Source organism: Cyprinodon tularosa, unplaced genomic scaffold, assembly GCF_016077235.1.
Source record: "Cyprinodon tularosa strain WSP-4 unplaced genomic scaffold, ASM1607723v1 ctg13, whole genome shotgun sequence".
NCBI lineage: Eukaryota > Metazoa > Chordata > Actinopteri > Cyprinodontiformes > Cyprinodontidae > Cyprinodon > Cyprinodon tularosa.
In genome coordinates this window covers 2426122-2447920 of record NW_024038114.1, presented here as the reverse complement: position 1 = coordinate 2447920, position 21799 = coordinate 2426122, and the positions used below count along the sequence as shown (strand labels likewise).

The 21799-nt window shown below is 35.2% G+C and overlaps 1 protein-coding gene across 4 annotated transcripts; it reads left to right on the top strand.

Moving 5' to 3' along the window:
- The first annotated feature begins 525 nt into the window (after positions 1-525).
- Positions 526-20123, top strand: LOC119778067 (gastrula zinc finger protein XlCGF57.1-like). Of its 4 annotated transcripts, none has more exons than XM_038277148.1 (2): positions 526-744; positions 18265-20123. In XM_038277148.1, the coding sequence occupies exons 1-2, from the start codon at positions 597-599 to the stop codon at positions 19476-19478; spliced, it is 1362 nt and encodes a 453-aa protein (XP_038133076.1). In that variant the 5' UTR covers positions 526-596; the 3' UTR covers positions 19479-20123. The 4 variants fall into 4 exon arrangements, with proteins under 4 accessions (XP_038133076.1, XP_038133075.1, XP_038133074.1 ...); XM_038277147.1 differs by lacking the exon at positions 18265-20123 and adding an exon at positions 8730-11599; XM_038277146.1 differs by lacking the exon at positions 18265-20123 and adding an exon at positions 4366-7964.
- The last annotated feature ends 1676 nt before the right edge of the window (positions 20124-21799 follow it).

Here is a 21799-nt window from a genome sequence, read left to right as displayed (position 1 = left end):
GATAGATTGTAGTCGTGGTCTGACATGCTAACTTCCATCGATGAATTGCAAAACGGAAAAAAGGAGTAAGAAGGCTGAAAGGGTTTCAAAAAGTGGTTGAACTAAGAATAAAAAACCTAAAACGTTTAAAAGCAAGGGCTAGAGCACAAAATTTGGGCTAAATCAAGGCTAAATAATAACTGTATTTTAGAGCCTGCAAAAACACAACCTCTCACTCCGCCATCTTAGGACCTCCCTTCATATTCTGCCGCTTGTGGCGGCGGCGGTGCGGAGATGCAGGGGAAGACGTTATCTGATGGGGAAACAAGGCTCGATGTAACACCGGCACAGACGAGTGATTAAACAGAAACGATTTCAAGGCATTTATTTTCTCAGAAAATACATTATTAACATGAACACATTATATTTTTAATACGCTTACTATTTTCGGAGAGGTAAAAACGTAATTTAGGTATTAAATAAAATAAAATAAAATAAAATCGAGGACGACCCGGAAGTGTATCTAGTTGCGCATGCGCAAATGAGCCGTTGGTACGGGTCGGGTAGTGTCACGCTCTTCTGTTAGAATCCGGATTTTTGTTTTGTTTTCAACAAAAATGTCTTCAATCCAGCTCCAAGGAGAGATTGACAACGAGCTGTCAACTCCTGCTGAAGAAACATTGACTGAATTTAAAGAGATAATCATCAAATCCGAAGAAGAGAACAGCGATGAGCGCAAACCGCTGACTGTCTTGCAGCGAACAGGTATGAAACACCAGCTGTTCTAACGGTTTGCGGACCAGACCTGTTACTGCAGTCGCTGAATTCTGCATCGGTTTTAATCGGCTGTTACACCAGACCTTTTTGTTTTTGTTTTTTATTTTACCACCTGAAAAAAAAAAAATTAACTCAAAAAAAATACCAGTTTATGCATTTCCTAAATTGATTGTGTACTAATTCAAAGATCTAGAGCTATATACATAGCTTGAAATGACAACGATAGCTTTAAAATAACCAAAAGGAAGAAAAACGTCTGAATTAAACAATATAAAAAATCATATTGTATAAGAATATTTGGATTTATCTCGGAGATAAAGCACATTCTTGTTTCTTTTGACATTGTTCATTACATAAACAATGTCAAAATTATTGCTAATTCTAATATGTTTATTAGTGCTAATTTGAAATCAATGCCTAATGAACTTAGCTGAAATAAAAATATCGGTAAAGCTTCTGTGATGATAGGAGAGATTAGATGTTTTTGTTAAAACCAGCTGTCCCTCCTTTTCATAAAATGCTTATTTGTTAAAAATCCAGGACATATTTTAAGGTATAAATATTATTTAATTTTTCAGTTAACAAATCTGATTAATCAGTATGACTATTTGGTTATTTAATAATTTTTTTTTATATATATATATATATATATATATATATATATATATATATATATATATATATATATATATATATATAGTTTTTTTTGTATATCCTTGCAGTAAAAATAGATATTTTTAACTAATTTGATATCCATTTCTTCTGCAAATTGCTTTACATTTGTAAATATTATCATGTATACACAGATTGACATTTTCCATTGAAAACCCAATGAACCCTATTTGCTTCTCTGTCCAGTGTTCCATTAAAGCAGACTTCGTTCTATGTAAATCTACTTTTTGTTTCTTAAAGATTTTATGCTTTTGTTGTATACCGAATTTAGCTTTAAACATTGCACCAGAGGTTGTTTGGGTACAGACATAGCCTAGTAAACTAGCCCCACCTACCAGCGGCCAAAATAATTTTTGTCTGCGAGTGGTCTAGCCTAGATCAATGCCCAAGGCCCTATAACTGGCTGGCCAATCACAAGGCAGAGTTTTGTTTTGAATTTGAGGGCGTGACGACAAAGCTATGCGACGCTGGAGAAAGCACAACAAGGAAGATGACAACAACTATTGAACAGTTCTCGTTTGACTCAGCTTTGGAATCAGTTTTGAAAGGATTAGACTTGTTTTTTTTTTTTGTTGAAACGTGAGCAGGAAGAGGCTTTACTCTTCATTTTTAAGAAGGACGTATTCGCCGTTTTACTGACAGGCTATGGCAAAAGTCTGATCTACCAACTAGCTCCACTGGTAGTCAAAAGGATGGGGCTCTGTGAAAACCCTATGGTAGTAATTGTCTCCTCCTTGTTAGCGCTAATGGAAAACCAGGGTGAAGGAGGCAAGCAGTTTCCTCACTGCCATGCAACTTCCGATTTCCTCGGTGTAATCGAAACGTTCACTCCAACTTTCTGTAATCTTTCTGCCACTGACAACGGTTGATTTGAACTTTGGAAAAGTTGTGTACAGTGGTGTAGTACACCGGCTATTAGCATGTCTTTTTTGCAAAATGACAACTATAGTCTAACTCCATGATCTCAACAAGTTCTTCACTGCTTACATCACAGGCTGTTAGTTTACACTCCCCCATCAGCTTTCTGTCACGCTTACTGCGTCACAGTCAGTTGCGCTCATTGGTCAGAGCATTGGCCAATAGGCACAGACGTGGTTTGAAAAACAAAAGGTTGTTCTCATCAACAATCTTCCGATGTCTCATTCATCGGGGTCAGACTAAATTACACATTTTATCTCACATTTAGTCTGGTTTATCAGGCTAGTGATGCACGTGAGCCATTGACTTTGCATGTAAACTAGCTGCTTTTGCTGCCTCTGCTGCTTTAGGTGTGAACGTAGCATTATGTTGTTGTTAGCTCATGTCACAAGCACTTTGTCTGGGATTGCTTCGTTCTCGATCTCGGAAACATCCGATCACCTTGACAGACAGCATGCGTGTTCATGTTTTTTTAAGGAGTGGTTTTGAGGGGTGGTCTGAAGAGAGAGGCATGGTTGTGTACCTTCAAAAATATAGCTTCCTGGAACAGCCTTCTCCTACGGCTCCTTTAATGTTTACAAAGATTTTAAAATAAAAATTTAAAAGATAAGCATGTCAAAAAGTTTTTACTCAGGCTTGTTCTCGCTGTATTAGCAAAATTGCATTTTGTGCTAAAAGACCACAGAGGATTTTTTTTCCTGCCAAAGCTCAAGCGCTCATTTAACATTTTAGAGACGGATTTCACTGCTCACACTCAAAACGTGTAATACTGGCATTCCAAATGCCTTTTTTCTCTAAAATAGATTCTCTTCTCCATCAAAAATCTTTGTTCCTGCTCTAAGATTTACTCCTTCTTCACAGATATTTCATATTTATATTTCCTCCTCCCCTTGCTTCTTCTCCCCCAATTCATAAATTTGCTTGCAAACATGTTGTGTCCCTGCTTGTGGCTTTTTTTTGTTCCGCTATCACTCAGATTGCAAACAGATTATTCCGTCCTGATTATACCATTCCGACCAATAAAATGACAGCCTTGGATAGGGTACTCGGAGCCAAGGGATCCCTGGATTAGGGCACACTTGTTTCCTTCTACTGAGTGTGCCTGTAATACTATAATAGCTCTCCCTCATTAACCATGTAAAAAAAAAAAAAAAGAAAAAAAGATAAAAAATGTCTAAAAATAATGATAGAAATTAATATTGATATAAATGTTCTGCATTTAAACAACTTTTTAAAAGTTAGCGAAACTAAAATTGTATTACAATTAAAAACTAAATTAAAAATGGGAAAATAATATAGGGACTGTTTCTAAAGATTTACCATTGAAAGTAATATTGGAGGCAGAATTGGCACTAGCATACTCTGAAGCTGGAGTTTTTTTTTTTTTTTCGCTTCACGCCTAAAGTTTGGCACAGGAGATCCTTCTTTCACTTATTACACATCTATAACAACTTCTTGACTTAAAGCAAGTAACTTGCAAAAACATTTAAATTAACTTGGGGATCAATAAAGTGTTTTATTTTTATTCAATTAAATTACAGCTCTCTTTAAGGCCTGCAGTTTATATTTATGTAAGAGGGATAGATTAATCATATCTAAAATGGTGGTGTAAATCTAAGGAAATACTTTCTTTAACAATCTGGGTAGGATTGGATCTGAGGGTTTGTAAAGTTTAGTTTCAGACACTTGTATACCAGAGTATAATTGGCTGGATATGGCTCTAGTGTGAAGTGCTTCATGTGACTCTGAAAAATGCCTAAGAAATTTAGTCCCATGAACATTTGCATCAAATGTTTTTGACTCAAAATTCTTGCTTTCCCACATTGAAATTTTATATTTTGACACAGCTGTTTCCTTTATTGTCAGTAGAATCACATTGGTCAAGTACATTTTTATTCATCTAAGTCTGTTTTTATATAACTAACCAATTAAGCATATTAAAATGTGTCAAGGGATTAAAGTGATGGGGCACATTCTTTTGCTCACATTTATAAAATTTCATTTTGTGTTTTTGTCTAGATCTCCCACAATATTGTGTGTTTAAAGAGGAGGAGGAGCTCAATGAGATAAGCCACAAGGAAGGGAACACCATCTTAGTTAAAGAGGAACCAGAACCTCTGCAGATAAAACAGGAGCAAGAAGAAATAGAACATCAACAGGTCAAAGAGGAAGAGAATCAACTCTGCATCAGTCAGGATGAAGAGAAGTTTGTGTTGAAAGAGGAGAAGGAAGAAATTTTTATAATTTCTAATGTAAAAAGCGATTACGATGAAACAGAGCCAAACCAGTCCATCTGTCAGTCATCTCAAATTGAGAACCAGGATGAAAAGGGAAGCAATTTTGAAGACCATGGAGAAAGGAGAGATAAAGAGCAGAAACAAGATGAGAGATGGCAGAAAACCATGCAGAAGAAAGGAACTGATGACAGTTCAAAGCAAAAAACTGTCAAAAAAACAAACGCAGACAAAAATAAATATGACTGTAAAGGTAATAGCAGAATCTTATGTGGAAAGAGTGACTTGTCCCGATACACGAGAACTGACACAGGCGAGAAGCTTTTCACATGTACAATCTGTGGAAAAAGTTACAGATCGAGAAGAGGTTTAAATTTTCACCTGAGAGGTCACACGATTGACAATCCTTTCACATGTATTTTTTGTGGGAAAGGTTTCCGCCAGAAATACCTTTTAAAGTTTCACATGAGGACTCACACTGGTGAGAAGCCTTTCTCGTGTACAACCTGTGGAAAGAGTTACAGCGAAAGGAAGAGATTGACCTGTCACATAAGAATTCACACAGGCGAGAGGCCTTTCTCATGTCCGGTTTGTGAAAAAAGTTTCAGAGACAGATATCATTTAACTTGTCACATGAAAACTCACTCAGGTGAGAAGCCTTTCGTGTGCAATACTTGTAAAAAAGGTTTCAGCCGTCAAAGGAATCTAAAAAATCATATGAGAACACATACAGATGAGAAACCTTTTAAATGTACACACTGTGAAAAAAGCTTCACCAATAGACATAGTCTCACTTATCATATTAGAAGTCACACAGGTGAGAAGCCTTACCTGTGCACAACCTGCGGAAAAGGATTTAGTGGAAAAAGTAATTTAACTCTTCACATGAGAACTCACATGGCTAAGAAACCTTTTGCTTGTACAACTTGTGGAAAGAGTTACAGTGAAAAGAAGAGACTAATATGTCATATGAGGATGCATGCAGGAGAGAAGCCTTTCCTATGTATTACCTGTGGAAAAAGTTTTATCTGTAGAAGCAGTTTAACTTACCACATGAAAACTCACACTGGAGAGAAGCCTTACTCATGTGAGACCTGTAAAACAAGGTTCACCCAAAAAAGCAGTTTAACCACTCACATGAGAACGCACACAGGGGAGAAGCCTTACACATGCACAACCTGTGGAAAATGTTTCAGCCGTAAAAACAGCTTAACTTTTCACATAAGAACTCACACAGGTGAAAAACCATATCTGTGTACAACCTGTGGAAAAAGATTTAATGCGAAAGGTAGTTTAAATCTTCACATGAGAACTCACATGGCTGAGAAGCCTTTCTCATGTACAACTTGTGGAAAGGGTTACAGTGAAAGGAGGAGTTTAGATTACCACATGAGAACTCACACAGGCGAGAAGCCCTTCTCATGTGAGACGTGTGAAAAAAGGTTTACCAGCCAAAGGAGTTTAACATATCATATGAGAACACACACTGGAGAGAAGCTTAATCATCCATGATGTGTGGAAAGAGTTATGGTTCAAGAAACTGTTTAACTTCTCGTGAGAGATATATGACCTGTGGGGTGAGATAGATTAACAGAAAGTTCAACTTATCACATGAGAACTTACACTGGCGAGTAAGGCTGACACAAATTATTAGATTAATTGTGATTAAACAATTTCTATGATGATCAATTCATTTAATTGATCATCAAGTAATTTGGTAATCAATCTATTATCCAGAGTAATGTACACGGACTATAAAACATGCCATACTAAAAAAAGAAACCTACTTACAGCAGCTATTAATTCAAAACTACAAAAAACATTTAAAAATACGCAATCAAGGTTTTTCTCTCTAACTTTCAAATGTTTTTTTTATTCAGAAATGTTGATCTACTAAAAGTAGTTATTTTTAGGTTGATCAAAAAAAATAACTGCAGCCCTACAGACGAGAAGCCGTTTCTAATGTGAGAGGTGCTGAAAAACGTTTCATCTATGTAAAAAGTTGGACTGTTTACACAGATGATCTGAAACAGCAGAGTGGCGTTATGTAAACATCATGCATCAAATCCCATTTTTCTCATAAAAGGCTCCATATTTAATTTAATCTTTATTTAATTTAATTAAAATTTTTTTTAAACCAGGTAGACTGAATTAATTTTTAATAGAAATGCATGTTATCCTGAAGCAGCCAAACATATGGAAAAGTTTATAAGAAAACAACACTGCACCCTTAAATCCAGTGAGTAATGGTGATAAGAAACCAGAGGTCAAGAAGACTGACAGGCTACGTTCACACTGCAGGCAGGCAGAAGGGGTTGATATCGCTACTGTCTAACCATAAATTCCAGTGAAAATTACACACTGTAGCTTGAAGCTGCATTGCACTGAGCAGCCTGTTGGTTTTCATTTTGTCTGACGAGTTGTTCAGCAGCTCTGCTTAATACTAAACTATGATTAACATAGAAATTAAGGGACACAATTTCGGTTCCTTTTTCACTTCTGATGAAAGACTATGCATGAAAACTTTTCTTTTGGCTAATTCTGGCATAATTTATGGTTGTACTGTTACAGTTTTTTTTAAGTTATTATTTATTAATAATGTGTCATCAATAAAATATGGATTTAAAATGTTTTCAGATTTAGACAGACATGATTTTAGGACTCCAAGTTTGTCTGTTCCTATATTTTATGTGTCTAATGATATCAGTTCATGGATAAACGTTACCAGTGAATATATATATAATAGTAGGCAATGAAGAAATTACCAATTTGTTAAGTTTTTTCTGAATTTGTATCTAATTATCTCACACATCCTATGACAATTTTGAAATAATACTGATTATATTATGGGGACAATGTAGAACATGTTTTTTATTTTTTCACATATTTTGAAATTTTTGTTGTTTTAAGCTACTAAGATTTGTACCTGGTTGTTGTTTTTTTTCAATTGTTTGACCTTTTGATGAAAGTGTAGTATTTTTATTAGAAAGTCTATGCATTAAAGTGATCAAATGTCTAAAGCAAAAGTTACAATAAAACCATTCATAAATGTGAACTATGAAGTCTTTTTGCATTCAATGCTCTTTTTCATTAGTTTACCAGCTGCTTGTGAATGACTCAAAAGGTTTATGCAGAACAATTCCGCTGTAGTCAGGTTTAATTTATTTTTCTTTCCTCGAGTTATGTTTTTTTATTCCATATTTATTATGTTTTAACTCTTTCAGTTCTGGACATTTCTGACAGTATTCATAAAACTGTTTAATACTTCAAAATTTGGACATATAAATATCAATAAAATAAACTGATTTAGTTAGAGACTAGTACCACCTGTCAGTATTATTTCTTTACCATACTTTCTACTTTTACTAGAGTAATATCATTTTCACCAACCTGTGCACTAATCATTGTGTCTAATCAGCATCTTCATATGGCACACTTGTGAGGTGGGATGGATTCTCTCAGCAAAGGAGAAGTGCCCACTATTACAGATTTAAACTGGTTTGTGAACAGTATTGAGGAAATGGTTATATCATGTATGTGGAGAAAGTTGTAGATCTTTAAGTTCATCTCATAAAAAATGGGAGCAAAGTCCAAAGTGTTGCGTTTATTTTTTTGTAGAGTGTAAATTCAGCTGCATTCTTGTAGAGGGGTTTACTTTGATGTTTTCTTATCCTATGCATTGAGTTACAGAGCTCTGAATTAATCCAAAGCCATTTTGTAGTGTCTATGCCTTTATAAAAGCATAGATGTCTTGCTATTCAAAAGTTTGGGCTTTAATTAAAGCCTCTTTCTGACCCAAATTTTATGTCAGTGTATGTATATCTGAAAATGAAAGGGTAGATGTCACTCGAGTGTAAAGCAGTTTTAGTGGCTGATGTGACTTTCTACATACATTGATTACATTGAACATTTACATGAAATCTATTTAACACAGATTTTTGCTAAATTTTTTCCACATTGTAATGTCATACTTTGATACAGCAAATTCCTTCTGCTCAGGAGAAACGTATGGTTCAAGTAAGTTGTGTTTGTCAAATCTTTTAATTTTCTGCTATTTAATGAAGTATATAGAACTGTAACAATGAATTAAAGCGATCAATATGTTCTTCAACTCACATTTATAAGCTTTTATTTTGTGTTTTTGTCCAGATCTCCAACAATGTTTTACCTTTAAAGAGGAGGAGGATCTCGATGAGATAAACCACCAGCAAGGGAACTCCACCATAGTTAAAGAGGAACCAGAACCTCTGAAGATAAAATATGAGCAAGAAGAACTAGAACATCAACAGGTCAAAGAGGAAAATAAGCAGCTCTGCATCAGTCAGGATGAAGAGAAGTTTGTGTTGAAAGAGGAGACTGATAACACATTGATCATTTCTAATGTAAAAAGCTATTCTAATGAAACAGAACCAAACAAGCTCATCTGTCAGTCCTCTCCTGAATTTGACAACCAAGATAAAAAATGGAGCAATTTTGAAGACCAAGTAGAAAATGGATATGAAGAGCAGAGACAAAATGGGAAATACCAGAGAACCAAACAGAAGAAAGGTACAACTGGCAGGGCGAAACGAAAAACACTCAAAAAAACGAACCCAGACCAAAATGGGTATGATTGCAAATCTAATGCTAAAAAATATTTTGAAAACAGTGACTTGTCTCCACAGATGATGGCTCACTTGAATCACAAGCCTTTTTCTTGCGCAACCTGTGGAAAAGGTTTCAGTAGAAAATCTAATTTAATTTATCACATGGAAGGTCATACAGGTGAGAAGCCTTTCACCTGTATTACCTGTGAAAAAAGTTTCAGTCGAAAAAGCTATTTAAAAAGTCACATGAGAACTCACATGGCTGAGAAGCCTTTTGCATGTACAATATGTAATAAGAGTTACTGTGAAAGGAAGAGTTTAACTTATCACATGAGAACTCATACAGAAAAGCCTTTCACTTGTATTACTTGTGAAAAAAAATTTAGTTGTGACAGCAATTTAACAGCTCACATGAAAGTTCATAAAGGCGAGAAGCCTTTTATGTGTACTACCTGTAAAAAAAGTTTCAGTTATAAAAGCGTTTTAACTATTCACATGAGAGCTCACACAAATGAAAAGCCTTATAAATGTACAAACTGTGATAAGAGGTTTTCCTACAGAAATAATCTCACTCATCACATAAGAAGTCATTCGGGGGAGAAGCCTTACTTGTGCACAACCTGTGGAAAACGTTTTAGCAGAAAAAATGCTTTAACTTTTCACATGAAAACTCACACAGGGGAGAAACCTTTCTCGTGTTCAACTTGTGGAAAGAGTTTCATTGAAAGAAAGTTCTTAATTTATCACATGAGAACTCACACAGGAGATATGCCTTTTTCATGTAGTGTCTGTGATAAAAAGTTTACCTCTAGAAGCAGTTTCTCTTATCATATTAAAACACACTCAGGTCAGAAGCCTTTCTCATGTGACACCTGTGAAAAAAGGTATACCACTAAAAGCAGTTTAACGTCTCACATGAGAACTCACACGGGCGAAAAACCTTTCTCGTGTGTGACCTGTGGAAAGAGTTATAGTGCAAAAAATGCTTTAACGTATCACATGAGAACTCACACTGAGGACAAACCTTTCCCATGTTCTAAATGTGAGAGAAAGTTTGTCTGTAGAAGCAGTTTAGCTTATCACATGAGAACTCACACAGGTGAAAAACCTTTCTCATGTGAGACCTGTGAAAAAAGGTATACCAGCAGAACCAGTTTAAGATCTCACATGAGAATTCACAGGCGAAAAGTCTTTCTCATGTAAGAACTGTGGAAAAATGTAAGTAGTTGGACTGTTCACATGAGATATCACATATATACAGTGGTGTAATATAAACATCGGTGACTGTGATAAGCAAAGCAACCTGGCTGAGAAGCATGCATGCCACCATTCATTCAGAAGCAACTTATCCTGTAGCTTCTGAATCAGGATGTGATTTCTGCTGTTGTTGACAACTATTGATTACGGCATTGACACTGGTGGCAACAGTGACAAAAACATTGAGAGCGATCATAGTGATGACAGTTGACAATGTATATTCATGCTCTTTAAATTCAGTGTCGTCCTCTTTGAGCTGGAATTTGGGCCGCTAATTTCCCACATAATCTCCCATATGAAATGACACAGGCAAGGATGGTCAGTAGTTAACCCAAACCTAATGCATAAAAAAATAATAATAACTTTAATGTCTTTTCGTCTAGTGACACAAAATGCATGTCAAATGTCAAATCATTTTGCTTGATGGGAGAGATCTTACAGACTTTTTTTTTTATCCAAGTTTTAAAGCATTTCTGTTAGTTTTGAAAGAGTGGTTCAGACATTTATTGATGGTGTGAGTGAACCACTGTGTGCTGAAGGAACAAGAAGTAAAAGAGCAGCTGCCCAGAGTAGAGTTTTTAAGCAAAAACGCAGGATTTAAACAAATGTGGAGTACATTTTCAAAACAATACCTGGGTCTTATTGACAGCATTATAGTGATGCTTCTAGATTGAACCCATTTTGGTTAAATGCATCAACTTGGATGCACATTTGCTTTGAATTCAGATTCAGTACATGGAAGGCATCACTACACTAACTCTCACCCAGGGATTTTTTAAACATTTGTAACCCACCCTGGGAGGGGTAAGGTATATAAGCAAAAGGTCAACTCTGTGGCTGAGACCAGGCTGTTTATTAAGCACCTATACTTGCTTGCTGCTCCACTTATCATTTTTTACTTATCATTTTTGCTCAATTAATGATAATATATTGGCTATTGGATACAAGTTAGAGGTGAATATATTGAGTGGTAGGCTTCTAGTGAATTTTCTGTTTTTCAAGTTGTTTGAAGTTGTATCTAAATGTCACACATATCATTTTTTGACTGTTTTTTGTGATAAAAGTAAATAACAGTGATTATATGATGGCAACAACACAGAAAGAAAGTTTAAAAAGTCATGACAGATAAAACTTTACATGCATTTCTATTTAAATATTTTGATTTACATTTTTGTTTAAGCAACTCCATTTTTTTTAGTTTGTGTTTTACATATGTATTGTTTTTCTCAATGTTTGTTAAAGGTTTAGTGTTCATATTAGAAATGTACTTATGATGCTGATCAAATGTCTGAAGCAAAAGGGACTAATAATAAAACTGTTTTCTTACATCATGTGCTCTGAAGTCTGTCTGCAATAATACTTTCTTTTCTCGAATAGTTTACCAGTTGATTAATAACCCTCTTTTCTTTCAACCTTATTTATATTTCTTCCTGCCAGTTATGTTTTCTATTAATTTATTGTTTTACTCTCATTCGTTTCCTTGGAGATTTCTCTGAGTGATCCAATAAATATTTGGTATTTCTAGGAAAACTTTGTTTTGTTTTATTTGTAATCTTATTTCATGCCATGTAAGGGCACGGTGTGAGATAACCATAACCCCCTGTTTTCTCAGTTATTATCTTCTAACCCCAGGGCAGTACCAACCAAACGCTGCAGCCACATGCACCTGTGCATGCTGATGTATTGTGTCTCTTGGTTGGGTTGTTCTTTTCACAATTATGAATAGAGAAATTCTGATTTTGATATATTTATGCAAGATCAAAAAAGCCCACACATACCTTAGTGTTTTGTGGAAATGGGATCGGGGTACGCCGGATACAATCAATGTGCCTGGATGCATCTCAGCTCGCGGCATAGAAGACATAGACGGTATTTCAACATACAGAGTTGTACAATTTGCTGATAAAGTATTTTCTTTTTTTTTTAATGACAAATCAATTCTTCCAAAAGTAATAAATGTAATTTCTGATTTTTCAGAAGCATTGGGGCTGTATGTTATTTGGAAAAAAAAAAAAAAAATGCAAACTACTTTTTTTGTATTGCTGTAGTGATACAAACTTGGAATAAATTGTTGCCAAGAGTGAAATCTAGTAATTAGGAATCCATCTATATAAGAATATGGATAAAAGACAATCCAAAAATATAGATTTAAAACTGGAAGAAATAAAAAAAGATAAATAAATAAGCCATTGGTTACTAAGAGATTTGACCATTTTGAAGTGTAATCAGAAGATTTTTGAAAATAAGTTTACCCCCTTTGTTTTTTGTATATAAAGCAACAAATCATCAGGAAAGCAAACAGTATGATTTATCAAATCATTTGTTGAAATAAATCACGCTACATTAAAAAATCATAACTTCTGAAGGAATATAATAGGGGACGGTACGATAGATTTTTAAATTATCATTGGAGTTTTAAGAGTTGGTTCTAATGCTAATGATTTTGATTTCTGAAAACCTCTTCAATGACAAATTTATTTTAATGAGGAGAGAAACACATGGTTGTTCATATGTTCTCGTAACATTTCATTGTTTGACTTGGAGAAAAAAAAGTTATTTTCAGAGTTGGATTTAACATAGCCATAGGAATTGCCTTAACTACTGTCAAACTGTTTCTGTGGACAATGTAAATTAAATTTGCTTTTAAAACCTTAGTAAAATATCGCTTTATATACATTAAGTGCACAGTGGCCCAAACCCCCTTTTTCCCATTCCTTATAATATAAGGATTTTTTGTTATGTAGAACTCATCTAACAGATATAAACTCCATTGGATTGTTTTTTTTTAACTTTTTTGGAAAGAACAGATATATTCCACACAATCACATTATGTGGAGTGAAATTATGTTTGTACAGCATTTTTCAATACAGCATGGGCTCTGAGGGGTTATCTGATAACTTAACTGGCAACTTTGAGGGGATCAAGGTCACATCTCAACAGCAGAGGCGTAGTAAGAAAATGTTAATAAGGATGGCCAGGCAATAACTAGTGTACACTAAGGGGTGGCCAAAAGTGGATAGGCGCCAGAACCTTATGGTCAATCTACACTGTTCCAAAAGAAAAATTACCTAGCACAACATCCGTATTTTCTAAATAAAGAAAAACTATTCTTTCCTGCAACCTTTGCTAACAAATGGGGGCATATATTTAAACATCCGCGCTTTCTAGATAAATGGTATAGGGGATAAAATTCTTTCAGGTTTAAGTTCTGGGGCGAACATCTTTTCCTTTGTCATTACTAACCCACCTTTATCAGTAATCATACAATTGATATTTACATGTAGGCTACTAATATCGACATAAATTCATTATTTAATAAGTTTTTTTTCATCAAAATAGTTATTTATCTTTGATTTAACCGAAGACTCCTAGATGACATGCAGAAACACATAATTTTCTCTTTACCACATATACCCAAAATCTAGTTCTGAAAAGAGAATGAATTCTATATTTATCATCATTAATGTTAGTATATTGATGTTGCAGTGTTTTTATTGTCAAGTAATTGTTAATATATGAAAACTTAAAATGTTTCGAACATTCTACTTGAGAGTATTACTGCTGCCATCAGCTGTATTAGAGGGAAAAAATGATAGGGGTGGCCAATGATTGACTAAGGGTGGCCGTGGCCCCCCATCTAAGTCCGCCCCTGCTCAACAGAAATTGAAACCTACCAACTATGAAAAAGCTGGGAAACAATACTAATGATAAAACAGAAAGGATTAAAAAGCATCCGATTTCTCAAAAAGTAAATAATTAAACACCAAATTAATGTCGGTCTTTTATTTAAAGTAAAATCGAGGGGGACCCGGAAGCATTTCTGTCTGCGCGTGCGCAAATAGCTGATTACGCGGATCGTGTTGACGCTACCGGTCCGGGTCGATTAATGAAAACCATATGGAAACGCTCTCTTGTTAGGAGGTCAAACGGTTTAGGTGTTTTTAGGACAAATGTCTTCCGTCCAGCTTCAAGGAGAACCCAGCAACGTGCAATTAGTTCCTGCTAAAGACACAAAATGCAAAGAAGAGAGCAATGATGAGTGCAGCCGGACACACCAGATCATCTCTCACCGCATAGGTACGAAACACCAGCGGTTCCAATCAGACCTGTCAAAAGGAAAATATATGCAGCTTGCTTTTAGTTGTTTGATTTTAGCTACCATAGGAGATATGAGTTATTAAAAGTTAGGGTTGGTGTTGAAATGTTCCCCCAATACCCAAGCAGGACTGTATATATTTACTGCAACATTTTCCCAGATACTTTAACCCAGTGATTCCCAAGCAGGGGTACTAGCACCCCTAGTGGTCTGCCAATGCATGCATTGTAGGGGTATATGAAAACTATTTATCGGTCAATGAGGCATTTTGAAGCGTTTAGACACATTGGCAAACTTCTTGTTAGATTGGCTGATTGCAAACAGCTTTTAGGTGCATGCCGCCACATGAGTGTGTAGATCTGTAGTTCCACCTACTACATTCTATTTTTTATTTTTGTGTTATGTAAAAATTTAAAACAGTGTTTTATTAATAACCAGACTTTCCTCACTATCTCCATCCGTCCCTAAAATCCCTTTAATACTCCATTCTCCCTTTTTCCATAATTACTTTCCTTATCCTCTTTCTTTCAGGTGCATATTTAATGCAATCCATCAAAACATGATCCACATTTTTTTTCTTTTACAACCCTCACATAAATCATTATTTCTCTTCCCTAGTACATAATTCTGTTTTCTTTTTAATTGATATACCTTCCCCTTTCCCAAATGGAATCTGGTGTATATTCCGCTTTCTTAAAGCCTTTTTAGCTATCTTGTCTGCTATTTAATTTCCTCTCACCCCTTTGTGTACTGGAACCCTACAGAACTGAACATTTATTCCATACCTAAATAACCTAAACAAACTCTGATGAATTTCTAATCTAATCCTGAATGAATTCTTTCTATTGCAGCCTTAGGAATCTGTGCAAATCACCACCCTGTCTGGTCTGACCTCCTCCACCCACTGTAAACTAATAATAATTGCTACGATTTCTGCTGTGTATATAGATAAAAGGTCTGTTAATATTTTACATATACATATATTAAACTCTGGAATAAAATCCCTATTCCCACATATACAGTACCTTTGAATTTTTTGAACCATCTGTGTAAATTTTTAAATAACTATAATAAAATTGTCTAATATATAAGCTAGTTTTAACCCCAACTTCATTATGTTTCCATTCTCTTTTCATTTCATGTATTTTTAAGTCAACTTTTGTTTCTGGAAACAACCATGGTGGTATAGCACTGATTGGGTTATTTTTAGAGAATTTCTTATCATCCAACTCATATATTTTTCTTACATTGGTAAACTGTATTGATCCTTCATTGATACTGTCTCACAGAATACTGACACCTGCTGGACCTTTAAAGACACTACAGGCAGCTTATTTGACTGACTAAACTATATTTATTTAATGACCCAGTACAATGATATAATTGAAGTTATTGTAGGTTATTTTGTATTGTTTCATATCTATGTTTAAATTGAAATGCATATTATTAGATGCAGCCAATAAATAATGTGAACATGTATCATAACTTGAAGATTTAGGGGAAACTGTGAATGAGGATGAGTGTGGTCCAGGATTTTAAATCATATTTTTAAAACAATAAGTGCAGTAAAAAAAAAAAAAAAAAAAATAGGAGTCAATTTGAAATTAACTTTAATTCAGATAAGCTGAGTGATAACTGAGAGGAAAAGTATGACACAACAAGAACATTTTAATTAAAACACAACGGCTGAAGCGTTCCTATTCCTTTTAGGCTGCTCCAAAATCTTAATAATTTTAATGATAAACCACAAAAGATGATTTTTTTTAGCGGATGCATCATTGTGACAGATACATTTTTTTAACACAGTTTAGTGTGTCAGCAAATTAGAAACAACTCCTGTATCAGTCACGTGACTTTCTTTAAACAACAGTGTTTTGCTCTATGGCTTCGATGCATGCACCGAAGCATCAGTGTTGGTGGACCCATCATAATGAAAACCTTTGATATTTTACATTCCAGATAAAGAAATGCTGTTAAATGGCGCCGGGATGTGTTTTGCTCTGTAAGGACCAAAGTGTAAAATAGATGAAGATTTTATCAACCAGAAAACAAACAAAAAATGTCCTAATTACATGAAAGTCTAGAGTGAGTATTGTTTATGTGCACCTGAGAGCGGGGAGAGAGGGGCTCAGATAAAGTTCACAAGAGAAGAACCTACCAAAGCAGCTACTGTCAAGGCTAAATGGTAACAAATTCCCATTGCTGTTCCAAAGAAGTTTAAAAAAAGATTTAAAAAACTAAACTTTGGTTTTCCAAGATTAAAGGCGTTTTGCTTCCCATCCAGGAAGCTTTCTCAATTCTAAATCCAATTGCTGGGGATTCAGAAGGTCAGGTGTTTCATTAACACAGTGAATGGTGAAAACAAAGTGAAAATGACAGGGAATCTAAATATTATTTTGTTAATTTTTCTTCCTGATTTGTTAAGTTGAGATGTGTGTATGGGGGACTTATTCAGAAGAACTCAGATTTTTGTAAATAAAAAAGATTTTGTATCTTAATTTTGTATTTATCTCAGGACATGTTAACTATCCAGAATATTTTGTTTTATTATAATTGTAAAGAATGAAATGTGTGACAATTAAATATTCAAATTAAGGAAAGTCAATATTTTTAATTTTATAACTGGCTGTAATTTCTATTTTTGAAAAATAATCAACATGTTTGGTACTCATGACTCAAAAAAGGTTGGGAACCACTTAACCTACAGTTGGAGGACGAAAGGAAGGAATATTGCTTTAAGGAGTTTGAAGGAAAGTTAAAGAAACGGAAAAAGGGAATCCAGTATTTCCAGTCTAAGTTTTGAACAAACTCAATTATTTTTAGAAGCAGTGGGTAGCTATAAACAGCATACAAAATGGTGCTCTGGTCAAGATACAGGAATGATGACATGAGGCTAATGCCTGAAATGATGAATTAATTTGGTTTAATATCCCCTCATTACTCTCTGTTACCAGTAGTCTATAAGGCAGGTTCTGACTCCCAAACTGTCATGAAAAGGAATCTGGCACCAGCATGTGGTTACTAGACTACATGGTGGGCGACACCAGTAAATGCCTTTAAATCCACATCATAATGTACGGTATTTACAATATGAAAATACTCAAAAATGTGGGGAATGTCAGAGAATCTTTTAGAAGTGCCCGGTTTGATCCCCACTGCTGCACTCTGGGTCCCTGAGCAAGACCCTTAGCCCCACCCTGCTCCCTCGGTACAAAGGCAGCGGGCTCGCAAAGCATTCCGGGGTATATCTGCTCGTCTAGTGACCATGGATGATCACAACTTTTCAAGATGCATTGTGGGAAATTTTGAGTCCACTACTTTTTAATCCACTAGATGTTCGGACACTCCTCTAAAATGGCGTAGCCACTATATAGAGCCCTATATAGTGATTGGGACAGACATTCAGACACCTCAGTGTACACATATGTATATAAATGTGAGTACATGTAGCTGTAGTGTAAAGCAATTTAAGCAGTTTATGGGACTTGAGGTAAGCACTTTATAAATTCAGTCCTTTCAACATTTACAGAAAATTTACTTGCTACAGTATTTTTGCTCAAATATTTCCCACATTGTAATATCATATTGTGACTCCACTTTGCCCCTTCTAGTCAGTAGAAGTCTATTTGGGAACTAACTGTTCATTTGTCTTTTTTTCTTCTCATTCAGGGTGTTAAACTGCTCTAAAAGATTGGTATGTGTTTTCACTCTGATTATAAGATTTTGCTGTGTGTTTCTTTACAGATCACCAATATTGTGCATTTAAAGAGGAGGAGGATCTCAATGAGATAAGTTGCCAGGAATGGAAATCCAATGTAATTAAAGAGGAGCCAGAACCTCTTCAGATAAAACAGGAGCATGAAGAAGTAGAACATCAACAGGTCAAAGAGGAAGAGAATCAACACTGTATCAGCCAGGATGAAGAGCATGTTGTAGTGAAAGAGGAGACTGATAACATTTTGATTGTTTCTATCCTGAAAAGTGATTACAATGAAACCGAACCAAACGTAAACCAGCCCATCCTTCAGGAACCCCCTGAAGCTACGAATGAGGATCAGGAAGGAAGCAACTCTGAAGATCAGGCAGAAAAAGACGAGGAGCAGAAACTAGATGGGAAATCTCAGAAAAGCAAACAGAAGAAAGGAACTGCTGACTGTTCAAAGCAAAAAAACAACAACAAGGAAACGCACCTAGATAAAAATAAGTTTTCTTGTCAAACTAATGCAAAGATAATTTTTCAAAGCAGTGACACGTCTCAACACATGGGAACACATGAGAAGCTTTTCACCTGTGCAACCTGTAGAAATAGTTTTTGTTATAAAGATAAACTGAATTTTCACATTGCAAGTCATACTGGTGAGAAACCTTTTATATGCGCTACATGCGGAGAAGGATTTATAACAAAAGCTGATTTATCTGTTCATGAGAGAACTCACAACAAGCCTTTCTTTTGCTTAATTTGTGGAGAAAGTTTTACTGAGAAAGGCACTTTAATTTATCACATGAAAGTTCATACAGGTGAGAAGCCTTTCACATGTGTTTCTTGTGAAAAAGGTTTCAGTTGTAAGAGCCATTTAACCAGACACATCAAAACTCACACAGGAGAGAGGCCTTTCACTTGTATAACCTGTGAAAAAAGTTTCGGTTTCAAAGAGAGTTTAATGAGTCACATGAGAACTCACACGGGAGAGAAGCCTTTCTCATGTGAGATCTGCAAAAACAGTTTTACCACTAAAAGGAGCTTAGCCTCTCACATGAGAACTCACACAGGTGAGAAGCCTTTCTCATGTAAGACCTGTGGAAAAAGTTACGCTGATAGAAGGGGTTTAACTTATCACATAAGAGCTCATACAGGCGAGAAACCTTTCTCATGTACAGCCTGTGGAAAGAGTTATAGGGGAAGATGGGATTTAACTAGTCACATGAGAACTCACACAGGGGAGAAGACACGTATGTGACCTGTGGGGAAACAAATGTTCGAACGCAAAGATAGTTTGACTATTCACATGACTCACAAAGTCAAGGTAAAGTGAAGTTTCAGAAGCACCTTTCCCTCCACAAAAAACATCTTTGCATTTATATTTTTTTAAACAAAGTGCCATGCAAGTGGAAAGCTTTGAGGTGCAGGGATGTTCAGGTGTATTAGCCTAATGATGGATACAGGAAGGGAAAATACCCCCAAACAACCCAACTCAGAACCATGCAGAAGCATGGCCTCCTGTAAGAAGTCATTTGAACGATTCATGGCTCACAGTTTGCCTCTACTACAGCACTACACGTGTTAGGATTTTTTTTTTAATCCATGTATTTTTTTTATTCATGTTATTACCTGCCTGTTAATTGTTAGGTCTAATGTTTTACCAAGCAATTTATCTTTTTAGTACATTTCTTCTGTAAGCATAAAAGGTAATCACTGTATTCTATTGACATGACTGGAGCCAATGATTTCAAATCAAACGTGTTTGATTTAAATAGGTATGTTGGGATGTGACTCTGCAGGTGTATGAAAAGCTTCTTTTAACTGTTATTTGTGACTCTCTGCCTGTTGATAAAAAAAAAGTAACCTGAATAATTAGTCTGGTTTGAATAAAATTACACTTTGTTAAACAGTAATGTTTTCTTGTCATTTTATATGTATATATATATATATATATATATATATATATATATATATATATATATATATATATATATATATATATATATACACACTTTGGAATGTGTTAAAGTATTTTTTCCTCAGTGATCTCTCCTCAGGAAAAAATGGAATGAGAAAGCTTGCTTTTGAATGCTAGTGTGCAGAAAGTTGTGGATCCCCTTTCATCTCCTCCAACCTATATATTGCCACTGGATTTACTCATTTACTTAAAAAGAATTTTTGAATTGGTTTCTAAATATCAAATATTTTCCAGCATTTTGTGTAAGTTTTATAGTTGTTAAAACTACTCTATATTTTTCAACCAATGTATTCTATTTCTTCCATTTGACTTACATTTTGTTCAAGGTGGTTTAGTTTTTATATTAATTGTATTTATGATCATGATCAAATGTGAGATACGAAAGTGACTGACAAAAAAGCTTAATTTACCAGTGGTATGTGTATTATTTTAAAAGGTATATATAAAGACCCCTTTCCAATTATGTTGTCTTTGCAGTAGGTTTTATTTTCACTCTGTTCTTTAAATCCCTGAGTGTCCATTAGTCCTATATCATGGTTCTTTAAGCCTTTAAGTTATCACTAGGCAAAGGTCGGGTTAAATAATGCCTTTAGCACTACAAATTATTCATTAGTAAGGAAATAATAACAACATAGTTGTTTTCTTCCAATCTTGAAGAGAAACACTTGCTTTCAAAGTGAAATCTCCCGTTTGGGTGTCGCCCATTAATTAATTATCGGTACATTGTTGAATCTCACCACTTCTAAAGGCTGAACAATGAGACCTCTCACAACTTAGACATTAGCTGAGAAAGAGAGGTTACTGCTATGTGCAGATTGGTTGCGGAAAAAAAATAAACTTTTACATTTCCTGATTTAAGTTTGGTTTGCAAGGTGTGAAAACATTAAGAAAAAGCCTCTTCATGATAGAGAATCATCCTGCACTGCCTCACATACCCCTCCCTGATTGGAGAAAGTGAGTGCTTGCTTAGTGCTGGCTTGGTGTGGAAGAGTTAAAATATAAACAATAAAGTACTGTAAAGTGTTTTTACAATATAAAACTGCACCCGGAGAATAAATAACCAATATCCAGCTATGGACATTTTTACACTAATGAATATGTCAATATGGCAGCAACATCAGAGATGTGCAAAATGACAGCAGGATGTTATTTAACTGACTAAGGTTTCTATCATTACATTTTCACCCATATTCCACTCTGTATTCTCATGTAGTCTTTGTTCACTTTACAATGAAATAAATAAACACACATTTTCAAACATTTTTGTAAAGTTCTGTATTCATTTTTTTCCTGCTTTTTGTGTCAACTGTCACGGTTGCTAAGTGACAGAGCCTACTGCGGTAAAAGCGACCGAAGGCTAGACCCGTTTGAATTTACAGCCAAACTCTTCCAGCTTCCTTTTCAAGTACCTCAAAGGTTCCAGTCCAGGTAGACCACCTCCTTGGATGACGCAGCCTTAAATTCAAACGCATCCTGTGATTCCAACTGATGGTTTCCAAGAAGCAGCTGCTGACAAATTGAAACCATTGAAGAAACGCGTGGAAAATCTGAAACATAGCTGAAAGATGCTTACAGTTGCCTACTGGTATGACATCTGCGAA